General features: G+C 39.9%; 1 protein-coding gene across 11 annotated transcripts in view; it reads left to right on the forward strand.

Annotated features, from left to right (window-relative positions):
* Positions 1-19,366, forward strand: part of MAGI2 (membrane associated guanylate kinase, WW and PDZ domain containing 2) — a 1,353,221-nt gene that overhangs the window by 1,230,373 nt on the left and 103,482 nt on the right. For all 11 annotated transcript variants that reach the window (XM_067042757.1, XM_067042759.1, XM_067042752.1 and 8 more), the window contains 4 exons: positions 11,284-11,469; positions 13,354-13,489; positions 18,094-18,244; positions 18,676-18,819. In XM_067042757.1, coding sequence (XP_066898858.1) covers positions 11,284-11,469; positions 13,354-13,489; positions 18,094-18,244; positions 18,676-18,819 — 617 coding nt within the window. The remainder of the gene's footprint in view (positions 1-11,283; positions 11,470-13,353; positions 13,490-18,093; positions 18,245-18,675; positions 18,820-19,366) is intronic.

A 19,366-nucleotide genomic window follows, 5' to 3' on the forward strand; every position in this document is an offset into this window, starting at 1 on the left:
GTGAAAATACGTTTTCATTTCACATGGGTAAATATCTAGGGGTGGAATTGTTGGTTCAGGTGGCACCACTTTCCAGCATGGCTGTTCCATTTTGTATTTCCCTGGATGAGGGCTCCGGATGATCCACATCCTCACCAGTACTTGTTTTCAGGCTTTGTTGTTTTTTAAATTTTAGCCGTTCCAATAGGTATGTAGTCACTTCAAGTTACATTTCTTCCCTAAAGACTAATGATATTGAGGATCTTTTCATGTGCTCTTTTGCCGTCCTTATATCTGCTTTTTCACTTTCGGTGTCTTCCCTCTAGAATGTAATTGGTATTTCACTGTGGACAAAGAAACACATTTTGAGGTTCTTCAGCCTTTATTTTTACATTTCTCATTCATTTCTCATGATAGAGTAATAAAAATCATTTTATGATGATGATCTCAAGTGAAGTTATTATGAAGACATATGTCTGCTTAGTAAAAATGAAAACACATATGGTAACTATGCTTTAAAGTACAAGGGGTTAGAGAAAATACATGTAACCAGAAATTTGTATGAAGTTAAAATGTGTAATATTTGGGTAAGAAAAATAAGGATAAGAAAGAAAAACTATATGCAGTGATGGTCTCACTTTTCAAATAAGGAAACTGACGTGATTTATTTGGCCACTCAGAGGTCACACTGCAAGTTGTTTTCAAAATTAATATATGACTCTAAGATCTTCTAGCTCCTGAACACTTTGCTTGAGGGCCTATTCATATTTAGTTTTATTCAGTCATGCAAAATTACATTTCAAGTTAAAACATGATATACCCTGTTAGTGGAACTTTGGCTTCTGTGGGAAACTGAGCAGCCAATAAATATTCATGTAATCTTCTGGATAACATATTGAAAAGGACAGCTGGCTCAGGAGGGATCATTTGCCTGGGTTAGTATCTGATTCTGTTTACATTAAGAAAATATTGCAAGAAGTTATTATCTACCTGAGGGCTTAGGGGAATACAATGAAAAAGCTGATATTGCACCTGATGGCTTTTGACATTTACTTATTGTAACAGGGAAACTGTGTGAAGATAGCCAAGTGACTTTTTACAAACACAATTTCAGAAGCTATAAAAGGAAAAAAGGAGATGGCAGAGATAGAATACACTGCATCTGCAAAAATGAGAAACATGACTTGTCAGAAACACCTGCTTGTAACTATCAACCATTTCTACTGGGCCTGCTGAGAAATTACTGAAAGCCAAGTACATTGATGGGTGTGAAGTCTCAAAGGCAGTCGAGAGATATAGAGGAAGGAAAGTGTGGTTTCATTGAACATATTCAACCCAGTACCTGGGCTTGATGAAATGTAATTTTATGACGTTTTCTGAACTCTTGAAAGAAATCAGTTGTTTTGCAAGAGGGAGGAGATATGGGGATATATGCATATGTATAGCTGATTCACTTCGTTATACAGCAGAAACTAACACACCATTGTAAAGTAATTATACACCGATAAAGATGTTAAAAAAAAAAAGAAATCAGTTGTCTTTTATATTTTATCTGTCAGGGCTACAGGACTTTTAAAGTTTGGGTACATAAATTATTGCCAATATTTTTTTTTCCAGATTCCAAATCTAACTGGTATACCAAAATATTGATTGCAACAACTGACTTAAATTTACAAAAGATATTTTCAGTTTCTAATTAGTGATCTCATTAACATGTGTTATCTCTTCCCATTTCTTAGAAACCAATAAAATGGTAGTAAATGAAGAAGAAAGGAATGAGCATGAGTGGGGAAGCTATTTTAAAGACAAAAAAGTGGCAACTCATTTTGTAGGGCAAAGGAAGCCAAAAAGAGAAATGGATAGCCCAGATCTGCCTATTTTTTTTTAGAATCTCACAGCAGCTCAGAACTTTAAAAACTTGGGTGAGAATGGAACACAACAACCATGACCACCAGGCATGAAATTTGTATTTTTAAAATAAAAACAAGCAAATAATAATGAAAGAATACTAGAAGAAATGGAACAAAAGAAAGCTTCAAAGATTGCTCACTTATATACTGTCAGCTACAAATTGGCATTTTCCATTGGCACTTGCCATCTACCTCTACAAGGATTAAATCATGTGCTGCTACAGCTGCTGACTTTCAACGCCCCCTGAAAGGAGGAGTTCAGGAGGGGAGCAGAAATGAAGCACTCTGTGCTCTGGGAAAAACTGGCAGAACAAGTCTTCAGATAGTTAGATATTTTCAGGGAAATATATTATGAGCCCCATTCTTGCATATCTAGAAAAGCACTAAAATCCATCACGGTGATGTCTGTTCCTCGTGACTAGCAGTAACCTGCATGAGACTAGCAGAAACCTTCTGTAAAAAATATGTGTTTGATTGCATGTATTCCCCTTTCACCAAAATCACATATATACTGACCTTCCCCCCTGCCTCTTTGGAGCAGTTTCTCAGAGCTCTATGGGGTGCTGTCTCCCAGGCTGTAGTCCTCATTTTGCCCCAAATAAAACTTAACTCGCAACTCTCACATTGTGCATTTCTTTTAAGTCGACAATACATAGAGAGATAGAGGATATTACCATCATAAAATAAACATAGAATGTTATTAAAAAATATGATTAAAGAAAGAATTCTTAGAAATTGAAAATATCTTGACTAAAATTTAAAGTTCAACAGAAGGCTTGAAAGGTAAAGGAAATCTCACATGAAGTAGAACAAAAAGAAACAAAGTTTGAGAGAGGTGATAAGAAAATTAACAGAACAATCCAGGAAGCCAATATCTAACTAATAAGAGTTTCAGAAAGAGAGGGCAGAGTTTCAGAAAGAGACGGCAAAGATATAGTATAATAAAAGTTCCCCAAACCAAAACTAAAAGAAATGTCTCCATACTGAAAAGAACCACACCGAAATCCATCATTGTAAAACTTTAGAACACAAAAAAGTACAGGGACAATCTTAAACATTTCTGAAAGGAAACGGAAAAATAAATATATACAAGGAAAAAGAATCCTGAGGAGTTTAGACCTCTTAGTAGCAACACTGGATGCTAGAAGACAATAGAAGAATGCCAGCAAATTTCTGAGGAAAAATGATTTTTTTCAATCTTGAACTTCATACAATCTAGAATTCTAAGCTAGAATTCTATCAAATGAAGAAGGAAAAGTGATTTTTTAAACATTAAATACTGAACAATTGCTTTCTCCCATGCATGGTTTCTTCGGAAGATACTGTAGGATGTGCTTTAGAAAAATAAAAGAGTGAATCAAAAAAAGGCTCAGGGTTTACAGACTGTGCATTCCACCTTGGAGAACAATAAGAATTCCCCGGAATAACACTAAGAGCGGACTTGAGGGCAGCCGACCCACCTCTGGGACGGCGGTCTCCAGAAGGCTCAATTGCATAGATGACTTGAGTAGCTTTGGGGGATAAAATTAAGAATATAGAGATAGCATATTGTAGAAGTGGGGCTGGGGGAGGGGGACAGGGGAATGATACAATCAGACACAATGATTATGAGTTATCTTGCTGTTTGGTCATTTGTAAGCAAAACTTACTAAAAGCCATACAGTTTTACTCACTTAAATTATTCAAGTTGAGTGACACAGAATTTCACCTTCTACTCCATGACTGGAAAATCATGGGTTGCTGATTTAACTAAGTGATGGAAATATATATCCTTTTCAGGGTCTTTGGAGGGAAATGCAAAAATGTTGACTAGAGTTGATATTTGACTTAGAGGGACAAATTTTCTCTAGCAACTTTCAGACCAAAACAGAATGTCCCAGCTACCTAGAAATTAGCAAGGTAAAAGGTAACTTCTTAGGATATACAATAAAATGAGATGTATGTCTACAGAAGATAAAGCCTTAAATATCTAGAAATGGAACTGCTTTTCTATTATTTTCCTCTCCAGCTCAACATACCCTCATGCATACCCTTCTGGCACCTATAGATTTGAGGAGCATGACTATTCTGAAGTTTCATTAGTTCCTGCCACTCTCATGTCTAGACATTTTGTCAGATTATGAGGGAAGTAAATCATATGCAAAGAATACACAAACTCCTTGAAATGTAGTAGCATACATTAAAATCTATTTAAAGAAAGAAAACGAAGGATATTTGCTTTGTAGATGCTCAGTAATGATCGACTTATAAGAATATTTTCACAATGGAATAAGAGAATTAAGATAATTTTTAGGCCTCTTGAATCAACATGTGAAGAATCAAGGATCTTTAAGAATAGAAATAGCAGAAATTATTTAGACTACCTTGCTTCTAGTCATGTGCATGCAACCACCCCTGGAGAAAGAAATTGTTTTTGCTCCTTCGCCCGTGACCCTTTGTGATAATTTTTCTTGGTAACTCTACCATATTCTCCTTTACATCTTCCATTGCAGACAGTAAAAGCAATGGAGTGATATGAAGAGGAGATATATTACGGATATAGCCACATAGGATCAATTATATAACTTTCAGGGCCCAGTGGAAAATGAAAACGTGACATCCTTATTCAAAAATTGTTAAGAAGATCAGGATGGTGACAGCACACTATTAAACCCAACACAAGACCCTTTTGAGTGGAGAGACCTGTGTGGTTGCACAGGTCACACACACATGAAACTGGCCCTGTGTCTGCAAGTCCACCAAATCTTCCCAAACAAAGAAGCCATGCCAAGTCTACTTCATGTTCCAGGATAGGATAGTCAAGTAGTAGCTAATTACAGTTCCTAATGCAATGAGATTTATTTCGATTACCAATTCACTTTCAGCAAAATAGTAGCATACAAAGTAAGATATGGCTGATGAGTGTCTCTTTCTCCCCAAATGTGTGGTTAATAACTTTTTAGATGGTGCTTTCTGCCCTTAGAAACATGAGTTCAACTGGCCTCCCAAATTGCCAGTGGTGAGGCCCTCTTTCCATTCTCCCATCTGACCATCTGCTTGTTACCAACTGCAGGAACTAAACTGTTCAACCACAAGAGACTGACTCATGGGTGCTGGAGGGGGGAAAGTGCACTTTTGGAATCGGCAGCCCTTAAAACACCAGCTGCTCTGTTTGGGATTACAACTCATTTGGCTATGAAATTCAGGGAAGACGTTTTTGGTTTTGGAAATCTGAATTTTACAGACTTCTAGAGGAAAACAAGTGATGCAGTCTGCTTTTTCTTAATTTTACTACAATTTTTTTAAAACACCAAATACATGTTTTTCCCACATCTTCACCCCCTGACAATCAAGAAAATCTCTTTCAAAGGACACTGTGTCACACTCCAGGAAGGGACACCATCTAGCTAAATGTCACCATAGAACACTCTCATTCGGGTCTCCTAGGAATGAAAGAGATGGAAAATAAGCAAGATTAATACTAGACTCACAGACTTCCCCGGTGGCGCAGCGGTTAAGAGTCCGCCTGCCAATGCAGGGGACACGGGTTCGAGCCCCGGTCTGGGGAGATCCCACACGCCGTGGAGCAACTAAGCCCGTGCGCCACAACTACTGAGCCTGCATGCCTAGAGTCCGTGCTCCGCAACAAGAGAAGCCGCCACAGTGAGAAGCCCGTGCACCGCAACAAAGAAACTAGAGAAAGCCTGTGTGCAGCAACGAAGACCCAACGCAGCCAAAAATAAATAAATAAATAAACAAATAAACTTGTTAAAAAAAAATACTAGACTCGGGTTTCCGAAGGGGAAAAAAAAAACAGGATTCATCATCATTTATTAGACAGAAACACCCTGTGACAATTACTCTTCTGTTTTTCTTATATATCTAGAGGAGCTGGGCAAAGGCATCACATCTGGGATCTTAGATAGGGAAGCTTAATGATGAGTTGGAGGAAGGCCGTCTACAAAGCATCCTCTCCATGCATCTCCCTCCGTGGATCTGATAGCACCCCCTTTACCACCGTGAGTTTTTCACTAAGGGAGCTGCGGCTTAGCCTAGAGGCACTATGCTCTCTCTTCCCCAGAGTGACCTTCCTTTTTCTTACCGCTCTCTGAGTCCACACCGGGACTCAATAGTTCACCCCACCTTTCTACTCTTATTGTATGTTACCTCTACCACAGATCTGCCATTTGTGTTTTAGTTTAAATATTTTGTAGGATTATCCCTCATCTCTGCAACTGGACTGGGAGTTTCTTGAGGGCAAATACCATGTATTTATTTTATTATTGTCTTCCCCCCTGCACCTAGCATTGTGTCTGTTACTCAGAAGATGCTCTGCAGCAATGTGTTGTTGCTAGAATAATTGATTCTCCTGCCCCAACCCACAATTTTAAAACTAGGCAGTAAATAATCTTCACAGAGTATTTTAAGAAAACCAACTGGAATCATCCAACTTAAAAAAAAAATTCTTTTCATGCCAGGTCATAGATTCTAAACCCAAACTAACTTCTCTTGCCTCTTTAAGCTAATGACATGTTGTTTAAACTTCACAAATTAATGGAATTGTGAGCTAATGACAGTTTATGCTACTGATTGCCTTTGAAGTATTTATTTTTGTCATGTTCACTTCAGAAACTTCTCACTTGTAAGTTTGACATGATTGATGCAGAATTCACTTTCCCCATCTAATGCTTTCCTCCATATACAACTCCACTTTGTGGGATCTGTTAACAAGGAGATAATTAAATGTAAATGTGAGTCACAGACTCTTCCTTCTCTGAGATGAAATACATATAAGACAACAAGGAAATATGGGGGGAAGGGTGGGAGGGAGATCCACTACTCCCTTCCACCAGGGTGGTGCAGCTAAAAATTACATGAATAATCCATCACCAAAAACTTCAGGAAGAAAACACCAAAGAAAAAAAAAAAAAAAACCCTCCCACCTTCTTTATGGGAACTGACCCAAGGTAGAACACAAGAGCTCATTGGTTGGCCAATGGCTGAAGGAGCCTGGATAGACCATAAATGGTCCCAGAAGAGAAACCAACAGCCAAAAGGGAGGATCATTGCTTCCTGTAGTGGTTGTGGCTAAAGACCCAAAGAATCCAGGCCTTTAGAACTAACTTAGAGAGCATCTGGTCCAACTGATTATGTCTGAATATTCTACTAAAACAAGTGTTCTGTGTTGGGCAGTGCCAAAAGAGTCAATTTATCTACAGGAAAATATACAACATACTGCAGTGTAAGTGTGCAGTAGTGTTTTACCCAGAAATGAATAAAGAAAAGAAAAAGATGGTTTTCTTTTTCCAGAACTTATGTGATTTGCAATTAAAGGGAAATTTCTAACTGGTAATACATTGTCTCCTTCCCAAATGTCAGTATGTCCAAAGCCGCATGACATTGCAACTTTTCCCAAATATCTGCGTATCCTAAGCACACTGTGTCAAGAAACCTGATCCAGAGACTTGATTTATGGTGCTGCCCGACAGATGATGTCTGAAAGGCATGCTGTCTACATGGACTGTGCTCCGGCGTTACCTTTGTCATCAATTCTCAGAGCATTAATGAGTACCATTCATCCCAATAACAGAAACCAAGGTCAGGGCCTCCTCCATGCTCTGTAATTCCATTAGCAACGCACGGAAAGCACTTAGGTCATAAGCTCTGTAGACCTCAGGACTGAGCAAACGGAGCTGCGTCTTGTTTTCGGAGAGAAACTTCTCTGAGCACACCCCTTGTCAGTGATTTGTTGCACAGCAGGATTTGATGGACTTAACACACGTGGGGGAAATGCTGGTAAAGGAAGGTGAGGCCGTCTTCAGCTGCCAAGAGTTTCAAATACTGTGTCTATTAAAGTAAACGCCAATAGAAAACAATTTGAATAAAACCATTTCAAGCACTTCAATGACTGGACGTACATTTCTACATTGTGTACTCATTCAGATATTATGTAAGCCACTCCATCATTCCATTGGTCTGCCATAGAATTTATTTTAGTTTTCATTCTTTTATCTTGGTTTTTATTGATTTATTTTAGTTTTTATGCTACCTACCCTAATAAAGTGAAAATGGCCTTGAAACTAAGCATTATCACTATATGCAGATAATTCTATTTAGAATGAAACTTTCATCTTGAAATCTCAAGCAGCATGCTTCCTAAGCTCAGTCTCATCGGTCAGTCCTTCACTCCTCATAATTCAAATTGCTTTCAACCTGCCACATAGTAAAAAAAGAAGGAAGTAACCCTGAGATTTGAAGCCACAGGTGTGGGTTTGAATCCTGGCTTTGACATTTCTTTTTTTCTCAACAGTTAAATAAACATGATTATTAAATTTTTACAGCTATTTCACATTGTAGCTGTAAGGAGTTAAAATAAGTTCCTAATACAGTCCCTGGATACTAACAAATAATAGCTTAGTGTGTGTGTCTGTGTGTGTGTCTGTGTGTGTATGAATCTTGTTTTGAAACGTTTGGAGTTTCATGCCCAGTAAATTATGAATGATACACAGTAATGGAGTTGAGCAGAGGCGTGAATAATTCAAAACAGCAAATCATCCATATGTCATTTGCATGTGTTTTGAAATGTATTTTTTAATTTCATTTCAAACGTGAGTGTTTCTAATACCCAAGGAAATTACTTCAAAGGAGCGACACTGTGATGTGAAGTACTCGCTAAATGGCATCTGAGGAGCTGTCCAGTTTTCCTGTTCTCTCCTCTCCTCTCCTCGCTGCCCTCTTCTCCCCTCTCCTTCTCCTCAGGCCTTGCCTGTCAAAAGGCAGCAGCCACAAAGAAACCACTTCAGGCAAAGCTCCTGCCTTTCGCTCTCCCTTGAATCAGAGCCACTGGTGAAGCATTTACGATTCCCTCCTTAGAGGCAGCCTGCACTCACCAAATGAAAGCACTGGGCACTCAGGGAGCCCTCGAGTGGAGGGAGGAGATGGTGAGCGCGAGAGAGGCAGCACGGAGCTCTGCTTAAGAGCAAAGGCTGTGGAATCTGACAGTCTGGGATTCTAAACCCTGGGCAGCCTATGTGACCTTGGGCAAATTGCAGACTGTTTCCTGCCTCAGTTTCCTCCACTGTAGACGTGCAGTGATAATGGTATCAGGTATCTCATATGGTTTGTTAAAGATCAACTTGTATTTATTTTAATGTAGTTGTAATATTGTGTGTATGTATAAGGCTCAATGTGGATAATGCATCATATACAGAAGAGATCTGTATTATGCTGATTTCCCTTTGGATAATAAACTCTTACTTATGAGTTGGTGTTTTCCTACAGAGACCTGCAACACCTTTTTTGTGAAACCTGAGAAAAGCAAACAGGATTCTTGACCTCATCTAGTGTCTGTAGTTTCCACAAAACATATCTCTCTTTCCCAAATGAAGCTGTTTTAGCTGTTACAGGTTTACCCCATGCAGACAGATTTCGAGCTGTTGCCTACATACAAACACACACACACACGTCAACAGTGATATCAGAAACACTTAAAAATAATCGTAATAAAAAGAATGAACGAAAAGTTAATACTTAGCAATTCTTAATGCCAAGCACTGTTCTAGTCCCTCTATGTATGATAACTCATTTACTTCTGAGGACCATCCTGTGAGGTCAACTATATTATTATCCCAATTTTACTGTTGAAATACAGAAACTCAGAGAGGTCATGTAGTTGTTCAAAGGTCAGGATAGGTAACAATATACATACGCATTATGACCCAGGAGGTCATATCATTTATTGACTGTTCCAGGACACTCTTGAACATGAAAGGGGCCAAGAACAGGAACAAAAGTTCACTCTAATTACGGGTGAAGGCCAAACAGCTTGCGACACCCATATCGTGTTATGCAGTTAGTAAATGAATGAGTTCTTATTACATTTCTACTTGAGCAATATATTGTCCTAAGACTGTCGGATAATCATTAGTATGCTTTAAGTAAGGCGTTCTTAATTAAAGCCATCCATGCTTGTGGTAAATAAAACTGTGTTTGAGCTTGCAACATGATGAGTTTCACTTCAGAGATGCAGGCTCAGCCAATATTTTCATACGCTACCTGTAACCTTTCACAACAGAAATATGATCAAGGTATTGGTTCATTAAGTCTCTGATTGTCCTTCCTTACCATGGCCATTAGCTGATGTTCTGCCTTTCACTGTAACACATACACAAGATTGAGAGTTTAAGGGACAGACATCCCTGGAGCATAATGAATGGTGGAGTGCATCTTTGCCTCTTTATGCAGATGAAATCAGTCCCTGACTTCCACAGGGAGAGCAACAAGTCATTGACAGGTAATTTCCCCACTGGGGCTCCTGTCTTGAAGGAAAAAAGGAAAGGAAACAGCTTTTTATATGGTCAGCTTCTTGAGGGCACTGATAGGGTGCGCTATTGATGTCCAACCCCAGGAATAGATAAGCTGGTAGGAACTCAAACAATGACATTGAATACGAGTCAACCTGCTAGAAAATCTATATCCCCAAGAACCTGGCTCTCCCCACATGTATAAATGAATAATGAAAAAGAAAATGAATTTTCATTGTTTTAAAGAGACATATACCATATTTCATCAATTGTAACATGCATTTTTCATATTTTAATATCTCAAAAATTAGCATGTTACATCAGAGTGTCATTGTTTAATTGCCAGAGTTGGTTTTTTTCTTTTTCTTTCTTGTTGTCCATAAAAGAAAGGTATATCTTAGCATCAATGACATCTTAGATTTGATGAAATACATTGTCTACCAGATATTAGGAAAATCTCAGCAACACTTGCATTGAATCAGAAAGAAGAGGTAATAGTTGAAAACTGCATCAACCTTTAAACTACAGCTTAGTAGATAAGTAGGAAGTTGGTCATAACTTCTTCACCAGTTGGCTAATACCCATATAAGTATTTTTCTCCCTTTCTTGTTTTCTCCTCTCAGTAAAACAGAAAAGGGTAGATATTAAGTTCCCAGCATTTATTATATCTTTCTGAACTGTATTGTTGTCCCTAGAGTATGAGCTCTTTGGGCACAGTGTTCTACGTCTGTGGTTCTCAGTTTTTTGTATGTATTAGAATCTCTTGAGGAGCTTCTTGAAAATCCATTGTCCTCCCCTCCTACGTGAACATTCTGATTTGCAAGGTCTAGGATAAGACCCAAAGAGCTGTATTTTTAATCCTAGGGTGATTATGATGGTCCATGTGTTTGGAATTAGCCCGTCACTGCGAAGGACGTGAATTTAGAGACTCTGGTGTCAGTGGTATGCGCAGAGCTGTATTTTATAGGGATGATTGTAATCTCAAGAGGCAAACACACTGACAAAAGGAAGAATTCTGATATTGCATTGTGTCCTATGCGGCTGATACTCAAAGGTAAAACATGTACTGGTAATGCCCCTGATACCTATTTCTGTTGCGGATGTCTTTGTAGCTGTGCCACATAAAATTGGACGCATCATTGATGGGAGTCCCGCAGATCGCTGTGCAAAACTAAAAGTGGGAGACCGGATCTTAGCAGTGAACGGCCAGTCTATCATCAACATGCCTCACGCTGACATCGTGAAGCTCATCAAGGATGCAGGTCTTAGTGTCACCCTGCGCATCATTCCTCAGGAGGGTGAGTGCCTGCCCTGGGGTCGTGGAGCCCACCTGGCTGCGGTCAGGGTGTCAGAACATCGGAAGTTGTTCTTTGCATTTTTGCAAAAATTAACACTCTGTTGCAACCCATATCCTGTTTACTCAATACCAGTTTCATTCAAAGATCAATCTATGTGGTGTTGTAGATAACTAGTGTGAATCCCAAGGCACTGGCTCATTCAGCCTTTCCCTTTGGTCCCGGGAGTACTGTTTTTATGGTTATATTAAGCCAGAACGCATTCAACAGAGATGATAAAGTTACAAATCTGACGGAAAAAAAAATATTCATGTTAGCAGTTAAGCTCTGGAGGATTCTTCAAAGTCAGATCGATTTTGAAAAGCTTGAGGAAGTTGTGGTATAAAGAGAGCTCATTTAGGAAATGTTGCATCTGATAAGAATTTTAAATTCCCACTTAGCCTTTTGAATTTCTCTGTACAAGGACTCCCCCCTGAGGCTTGAGGAGTAGTGAGTATCACAACTCCGCAGTCATGCCTTAAGGGGCCACGGAATTCTCTGAGCACCGATTCACCATCGGTTCCCCATTTCCAGACACAGTGGGTTCATTACTAGGTGCTGGCTCATTACTGACACTGGGGGGTTCAGCCTCTGGAGCTCGCTGGTGAGTGGACCACAGTGCCCACGTGGAGAAGGGCGGGCTCACCCACCTTTGTCCCCTCTGGTTTACTCGGTCTCCTCCTTTCCTCTGGGGACTATCTAACAAGCAGCCATCAAACAGCCACCTGATTTTAAATATAAAACAGTGATTCTCAGTGGAGGAGATTTTGTCCCCCAAGGGGCATTTGGCAATGTCTGGAGACAGTTTTGGTTGTCATGATTGGGCCGGGGGTGCTACTGGTGTCTAGTGGGTAGAGGACAAGGATGCTGCTCTGTAAACACCCTACAGAGCCGAGGACCGCCCACCACAGCAGGAATTATCTGGCCCCAAGTGTCCGCAGTGCCAAGGTTGAGGAACCCTGATACAAGTGGAGAGGAAATTTTAAAATTTAGGGAGAGAGCAAAGAAAGGGGAGAGTGATTTATAAAGGAATGCTAATAGATCACTTCTTTTATTGTCATCCAGCCAAAAAAAAAAAAGACCATTTTTAACTTGTTATCTGCAGACAACATTATGTATAAAATATTCAATAGAAGTTAACTCTAAGCAAAATTGGTCACAAAAGACTTGCTTCTCCCTTTTCCCAGTATGAAATATGTCTGTCCTGCTCTTATTCCAACATGGAGAGATAACTTCAGTTGAAAATTTGATGCTAAACAAGAAAGACCAAGAAGCAGTTTTAACAGATAACAACTTATGAACCTTCCTCTGTCCAATGTTCTTTTTTCTTTCCAGAGAACCATGGAGTACAGAGGGTTGTTAGGCAATAAGACTAACAAGGAACTGAAGAAAGGATTGTGAAAAGCACTTACTTTTCTTATGGTTAATTCCTTATCCAAACTTTGGAATACTGGTAGGACTTGTCATTACAGCCAAAAAGTAGTGGCTTAAACACTTTTCTTGCAGCAAGTAATGCTGGAACAAATAGAATATATTTTAGAGCTTACCCCTTTGAATTATTTTTCGTCGTTTTAATAAGTTTTTCATGGTCATCTTTTCTTCTGACAAAATGACGAGAGATTCTGTTCATAACCTTTTTCAGCAACCTCATGATTAATGGGAGAATACTAATTCCGGGAACGGTCCTAGAACTTGCTAAGTCTAAGCTGCTATCTTAAAGCCTAACAGGAACTAGAAGAACCAAAGCCCTGGGTCATGTGAGGAGGCAGAGGAAGCAACTCTGGCCACCTGTTGCCCTTTATCAAACGCCAACCTGAGTGCATTTGCCTCTTTGGTTTCCCACGGCAGAGCTCAACAGCCCAGCCTCGGCACCCAGCTCAGAGAAGCACAGCCCCCTGGCCCAGCCCAGCCCGGCCACCCCCGACAGTCCTGTCGCCCAACCAGCTCCTCCTCAGCCGCTTCAGCTGCAAGGACATGAAAACAGGTAAAGTCTCCCCTGGCTTTTCTGCCGCTGAGTAGTGAAGTGGGGGGAGAGAGAGTCTGGGACAGGACAGGTCACAGGCAGGAGAGAGATTTGCATAATATAGAAATCACCGTGTACACCTTTGCGTGATTTTGAGATTGTATGTATGTTATAAACGTAGTTTTATTAGCAAATACAGATGTCTGTCCTTCGCAGTAAGAGAAGCTTTCCTGAGGAAATGATGCATCATTGCAGGTGAGTAGGGTTTAACTAGCTGAAGAGCACATTAAAGAGGGTCCAGATAGAGTCATGTATACAATATACGGTATCATATACAAAGGCCCTTTGGCAAGAGGGGGTATGCAAGCACGAAGGAGGGAAATAAGGCCAGTGTAGTGGGGGGAGAGGGGCAGGAGCACGGTTTGAGATGAAGCCAGTGAGAGGCTGGTGGGGAACTGCCCTAAAGGGTCTCAGAGGTTTGTTAAAGATTTTGATCTTCATCTTAAGTGTTGTGAGAGGTCATTGGAGGGTTTTAAGCTGAGGACTGACATCCTTGGATTAGCATTTCAAGATCTCTCAGTTGGCCCCGTAGAGAGCACACTGGAGGCTGATCAGAATGAATGAAGTTAGAAGTGGCCGCCGTGTCCACCGAGCCATGCCCGTGATGGCTCGGAGAATAACGGCAGTGTGGAGGTGGGAAACGTTGAAGGATTTGTGAGCATGAATGTAAGTTAGTATTTTTACTGCATTTTACCTTATATCCACCTGCCCACGATCTAATGAGATTCTTCCATTTCAGAATGTGATCAGGCCCTGTGAACTTGCAGAATAAAAGGCTGCCATAGGAAAACAACACTGTCTTCTTACTGAGACGTGTGTGTAACGGGGAGCCTGGGTTAGGTTGCGCCATTAAAGAAAGAGGTGAAGACATGTTCCCATGTTGGTTTTGCCCTTTCAAAGGAAAAAAAATAGAACAACCCACGGGAACATCTCTGAAAACAAAACCCTCGCTGGTCCTTTCCGTGATTCTAACGTTTTCTGAACATCTGCTACCCATCTCCTGCCTGCCCTGTTGGTGAAGATGAAGTGAGACCCAGCTTCTGAGTCCCAGAACTTTCTAGGTTTACCGCTCCCAATGTTGCAAAGCCAATACTTGCCCTGTGCCAGAAGTGTTCTTTCCATGAAGCCCTGTTCTAGTCTGATTTCTCCCATTTGCTTTCATAGAAAGATAAATATCTATTGTCCTCTGCTGTTTATGGTTTTAATATAGTCCAGGGAAGAGAAAAGACTAAGCCCCATAAGGTAAATGATACAGAGGCAAGAATTTGACAGTCCAGAAGAGGAGTATGTCCTGGGTGCCTCAGTTATAAGCCCCAGATGCGTTTGCTTTCACCATGTGTTGTTTGGACACATTGCACTGGCTTTTCCCGGGATTCGCTTTAGATTTAGAAGGAAGGACCTGAGTGCTCCAGCAGTCCCCGAGCCAGCTTCAGATGCTTCCTCTTGTCTCTGCCACTGTCAGTTAAACCTCCCAGCCACAATCGCATCTCCCCTTTCCAGAGTTAAACTTTCCTGAAATTGGACTCTTGCTTCTGGCCTGCGGGTGGGTAATCTTATCCCTAGTGTGTTTTAGTTCAGTGGGGAGAATGACAAATGGGCAAGGCCACTATCCTGTCCCCATCGGCTACTAGTTACAACCGGGGACTCGGCCCCTGTCAAAGAAGCAACAGCCTTTGGATGGTTTTGTTTTTGTCTTTGTTTTTGTTTTTGTTTTACCTGACTGTGGGATAAAATATTTCCTGACTCTGGGATTAACAGATTGACCTGGTCCAAATTTTTATAAATTTACCCAGAGTTCTTAGCTATTTTTGCTTCAGTAATATTAAATGCCTGGAAAGTGCCCACTCCTGTTCTAGGGTCCTTTCCTGGCACTGAGGTTTCCTGGCTTAGCTGTTTGATTGTGAGTAGGTGGCTCTTTTCCAAATGAATGGAGAGATTCCAAAATCTTACAGATACTAGAACCATTTTTCTAGCTGCATTTAAAAATGGTCATGGTATCAGAGAGAAACTCTTTGCCTTTTTCTAGATCAGGCTACAGATGTCTCCAAGACAGCTTGTATGCCAAGCACACAGTATGAATTTCCTATTAATTCATTTGTACAAGAAGTGCCCAACTACATGTCAAATTGAGCCAGTTTCCATGTTAAAGTGGGATAAAATAAAGTGACAATCTGCTCGCAAATTTTTATCTTATGAGTTAGGAGAAGTGAATATTTTATCCTGTCTTATTTACTCTTGAATTGGCTTCCTCCTGACACTCGACACACCTCTACTCGTTTCTCTGTCTCATAACATCCTTTTGGTGCGTGCTCAGGAAGCAAAATAATTTTAATATGAACATAAGCCAAACCCTGTTCAAGGAGAAGCATTTTTTGAAAACAACAAGCAGCCCTTGTGTAATATATTCAGAAACTAAGTATAAATAGCAGAGATCACCTTCCCAGCAAAGGCAATCATTATTTACTTCTTTTAAATAGCAAGATTAGTGGAAAGCATTGGAAATTGACTTCTTTCATAGACTTTGTGCACTAGATGCTTCAGGCTGGAAGCAGTTCTTGAAAGGCCCACATGAGGCAAAAGCCCACCATAAGATCCCCTACCACATGAGCAGCGTTTTTTGATTCTGGAACTTATTCATACCATAAAATTCTGCTAGAATTTACCATTAGCAATCTTGTTTTATCATCTCTAAAATCTCTTTAATAGTGAAATTAATAGCTACAAAGAGTTATACTGATATACAACCTACGAACCTTTCATAAGTAAAGGAACTTTTAAGAGGCTGTTTGTTTTTAATGATCCTGAGTTCTCCTTAAAATAAAGTGTTTCACAATTTCAGAGTAACAACTTTTGCCCTAACTAGTTGTTCATTCACTTAAAAGTTAACTTGTGTATTATTCACTTAAAAGTTAACAACACTCCTAAAAATTAAGTATATTTCCCTTATTAAAGAATTCTTCTTCAGCATAAAATCCTGCACGTGGCACTGTTGAATGAAATGGGCATGCTCAGAGGCAGGCTTGGATGGCTGCTGTTACAAGTTCTAACTGTCCCTGTTTCTAAGGCTCTGGGGAGACTCTTAACATCTCACCCTCTTCTGCTATACCTCATGACACATCTGGTTGGAAACGAAGCTCATGATGGATATTCCATACCAATACCACAGAGATAATGAAAATAAAGTGACTGTGCTATAACTTAAAACAATGTGACATCTAAACCACCAAGCACACGATTTCTAAAAAGGAACCGATACACACCAACAAATGTCACCCAGTCCAATTCCTTTTGTTTAATTCATGCGTTTACCTAGTTAAGCATCTTATTCAAAGCGTATTTTAAATAATTCTATTCTCAGAATGCACACTCTCAGTAGGTGAGCGGACAGCTTGCTGAGGTATAAAGCAAAGCCTAAATTATGCATCTCACAAAAGGAATGTGTCACTTCTGCAAGTTAAGTAACAAATGGGAACTACTCAAAGCGTTATTAAAATAACTGCATTTCTAACCCCCTTTCAAAACCCCCAACAAACACATCTATTGCCATACACTCTCAGTGTGTGAATGTGTTTTTCCAATCGACCTGTATCCCTAAGTAGCTCATTATATGGAGCGTTGTCATGGCAACAGGCAATGAACTACAGAGTTAAGTGGCCTCTATATTATGGTGATAATTTTTTCAGTTTATCTTATTAATGATCCATACTTTAGCCCTTTATTGGCCCTGGAAGCCCCTCAGTTTAGAGCAATTTGGATTCACAAAACAGAACTAAACAATTAGTTTTGGTCTCTGTATTTATTAATAACTAGAAACAAGAAATAATATCTAGAAACAAGAATAAGACAAGTGTTAGACATAAACACTTTTGCCTTTCCTTCTATCTAATGACCATGATAGTATCTGATACTAAGCCCGAGGGTTATAGTCTAGTATTTAAACCTCCGTGTGATATGTTTCTACTTTTAGCAATGACCCAGTGACTTTCTGCTTGATTTGTAGTTGGTGATTATACCTTACTTTCACTCCTTTAACCTCTCTGTATGATATTCAAAAAGCCCCAAGCTAACAGATTAAAACAGCCTTTAGTTAGATATTTATAGAGTATTTAGAGATCACTTCAATCATGTTTTCGTGAAGTATCGGATGCTGTGTGTGTGTCTGAGAGAGAGAGAGAATGAAAAATTGGAACAGTCGGTTTACTGGTATTAAGACAGACTGTTGTTTGGGGATGTACAGCGAAGTGTGTGAGTCCCTAGATTTGCTGCAGTTGCACAGTTTTTAAATAGCAAAGTCAAAGAAGGTTATCCATAAGTCCTTTTCCACAAAGTTCTAAGTGACCTTCACTTTTACCTTGATTTCTTAAGGAGCCAAATGAAAAGTATACCGTATGGCATTTGTCAAAGATTTTAAAATAATACTTATCATTTATTGAATCTTCTCATAATCCTGAACATGAAAATGACCACCAAGAGGTGTGGCCTCTATGTGCCTGGAGGTCCTAAAGTCCTTCTAATCTCCTTAGAATGCTGAGATACCAAAGCAAGTACCATTTCCATTCATTTAGTTACAGGTCAGAAGTAAAAGCAAGGCAAGACGTGAAACCAGATATCCGACAGCCTCCGTTCACGGACTACAGGCAGCCCCCACTGGACTACCGGCAGCCCCCAGGAGGGGACTATCTGCAAGCCCCGCCCTTGGACTACAGGCAGCCCCAGGTACCTCAAAGATCCCGCTGCATTCATTTCATTTTTCCAATCAGCAGACCTGTCACTCATACACACACACAACTCTTATGGTGCTCAACAGCAGTAAATGAGAAAATTCAAAGGAGAGGTAATATCACTCAGGCCTATATGCAATAGTTACATGTTTGCCAAGTAAACAGATGAGTACTAAGGGATGTGTACCAAAGTAAACAAGCTACCCAGCAATTCTTTCAATGACTGAGGAAACTGTGTTCCGATCTGCTCAGGCCTTTGGAATCTTGTCTTGCATTTTGCTACATGGTGAAATCACATTACTCCTCACGAGATCGTGTCAGTGGGAACACGTTAACTAGGAGAGAGAAGGAGAGCAGAAGGACAGACCGTGGAAGCTTCTCTGATATTAAACAATGGTTTATTCCATTTTCTCCCCAACTCCAAAGGATTTTGATTATTTCACTGTGGACATGGAGAAAGGAGCCAAAGGATTTGGATTCAGTATTCGTGGAGGAAGGGAGTACAAAATGGATTTGTACGTGTTGAGATTGGCAGAAGATGGGCCAGCAATAAGAAATGGAAGGATGAGGGTAAGAATGTTCTCTTTGTATAGAATTGCTTAATTCTGAAAGAAACACCCATTGTGGTGTTGGAGGAGCAATGAGACCTGCTGTTAAGCAAACTGACTTGATGCAGATGTTGCCTTCTTTCCATTTCATGATCCAGTTTTCTAAAGGTTTGCCCAAACATCATTGTTTAAGAATTATCTCTCGTTTTCCTTCTTATGGCTTCTAATTGAAAACTCTCAAGATGGTGTTATATATATATATATATGTGTGTGTGTGTGTGTGTGTGTGTGTATATATATATAGTATGTTTCTCTAAAGAACAAACTAAAGAAAACAAAGTAATCTAAGAAATAGCTTGAAATGGAAACATGTCTCCATAATTTTTTGTGTGGTTTGAGGATTCAGTTTTTATCTGAGATTGAATCTTTTGAAATTTAGTTTTACTTTCATGCTTTTTTCTTCCCATGGTTTTGTGTTTCTTTGGGACTACTTCTTTTGAGTTGACTGGCTTTGGCTTTGACGTTGGGCAGAAAGAAGCAGGAGAAAGGGGAATGAGGCTTCTTGGATA

This window comes from Kogia breviceps, chromosome 9 (assembly GCF_026419965.1).
Source record: "Kogia breviceps isolate mKogBre1 chromosome 9, mKogBre1 haplotype 1, whole genome shotgun sequence".
Classification (NCBI taxonomy): domain Eukaryota; kingdom Metazoa; phylum Chordata; class Mammalia; order Artiodactyla; family Physeteridae; genus Kogia; species Kogia breviceps.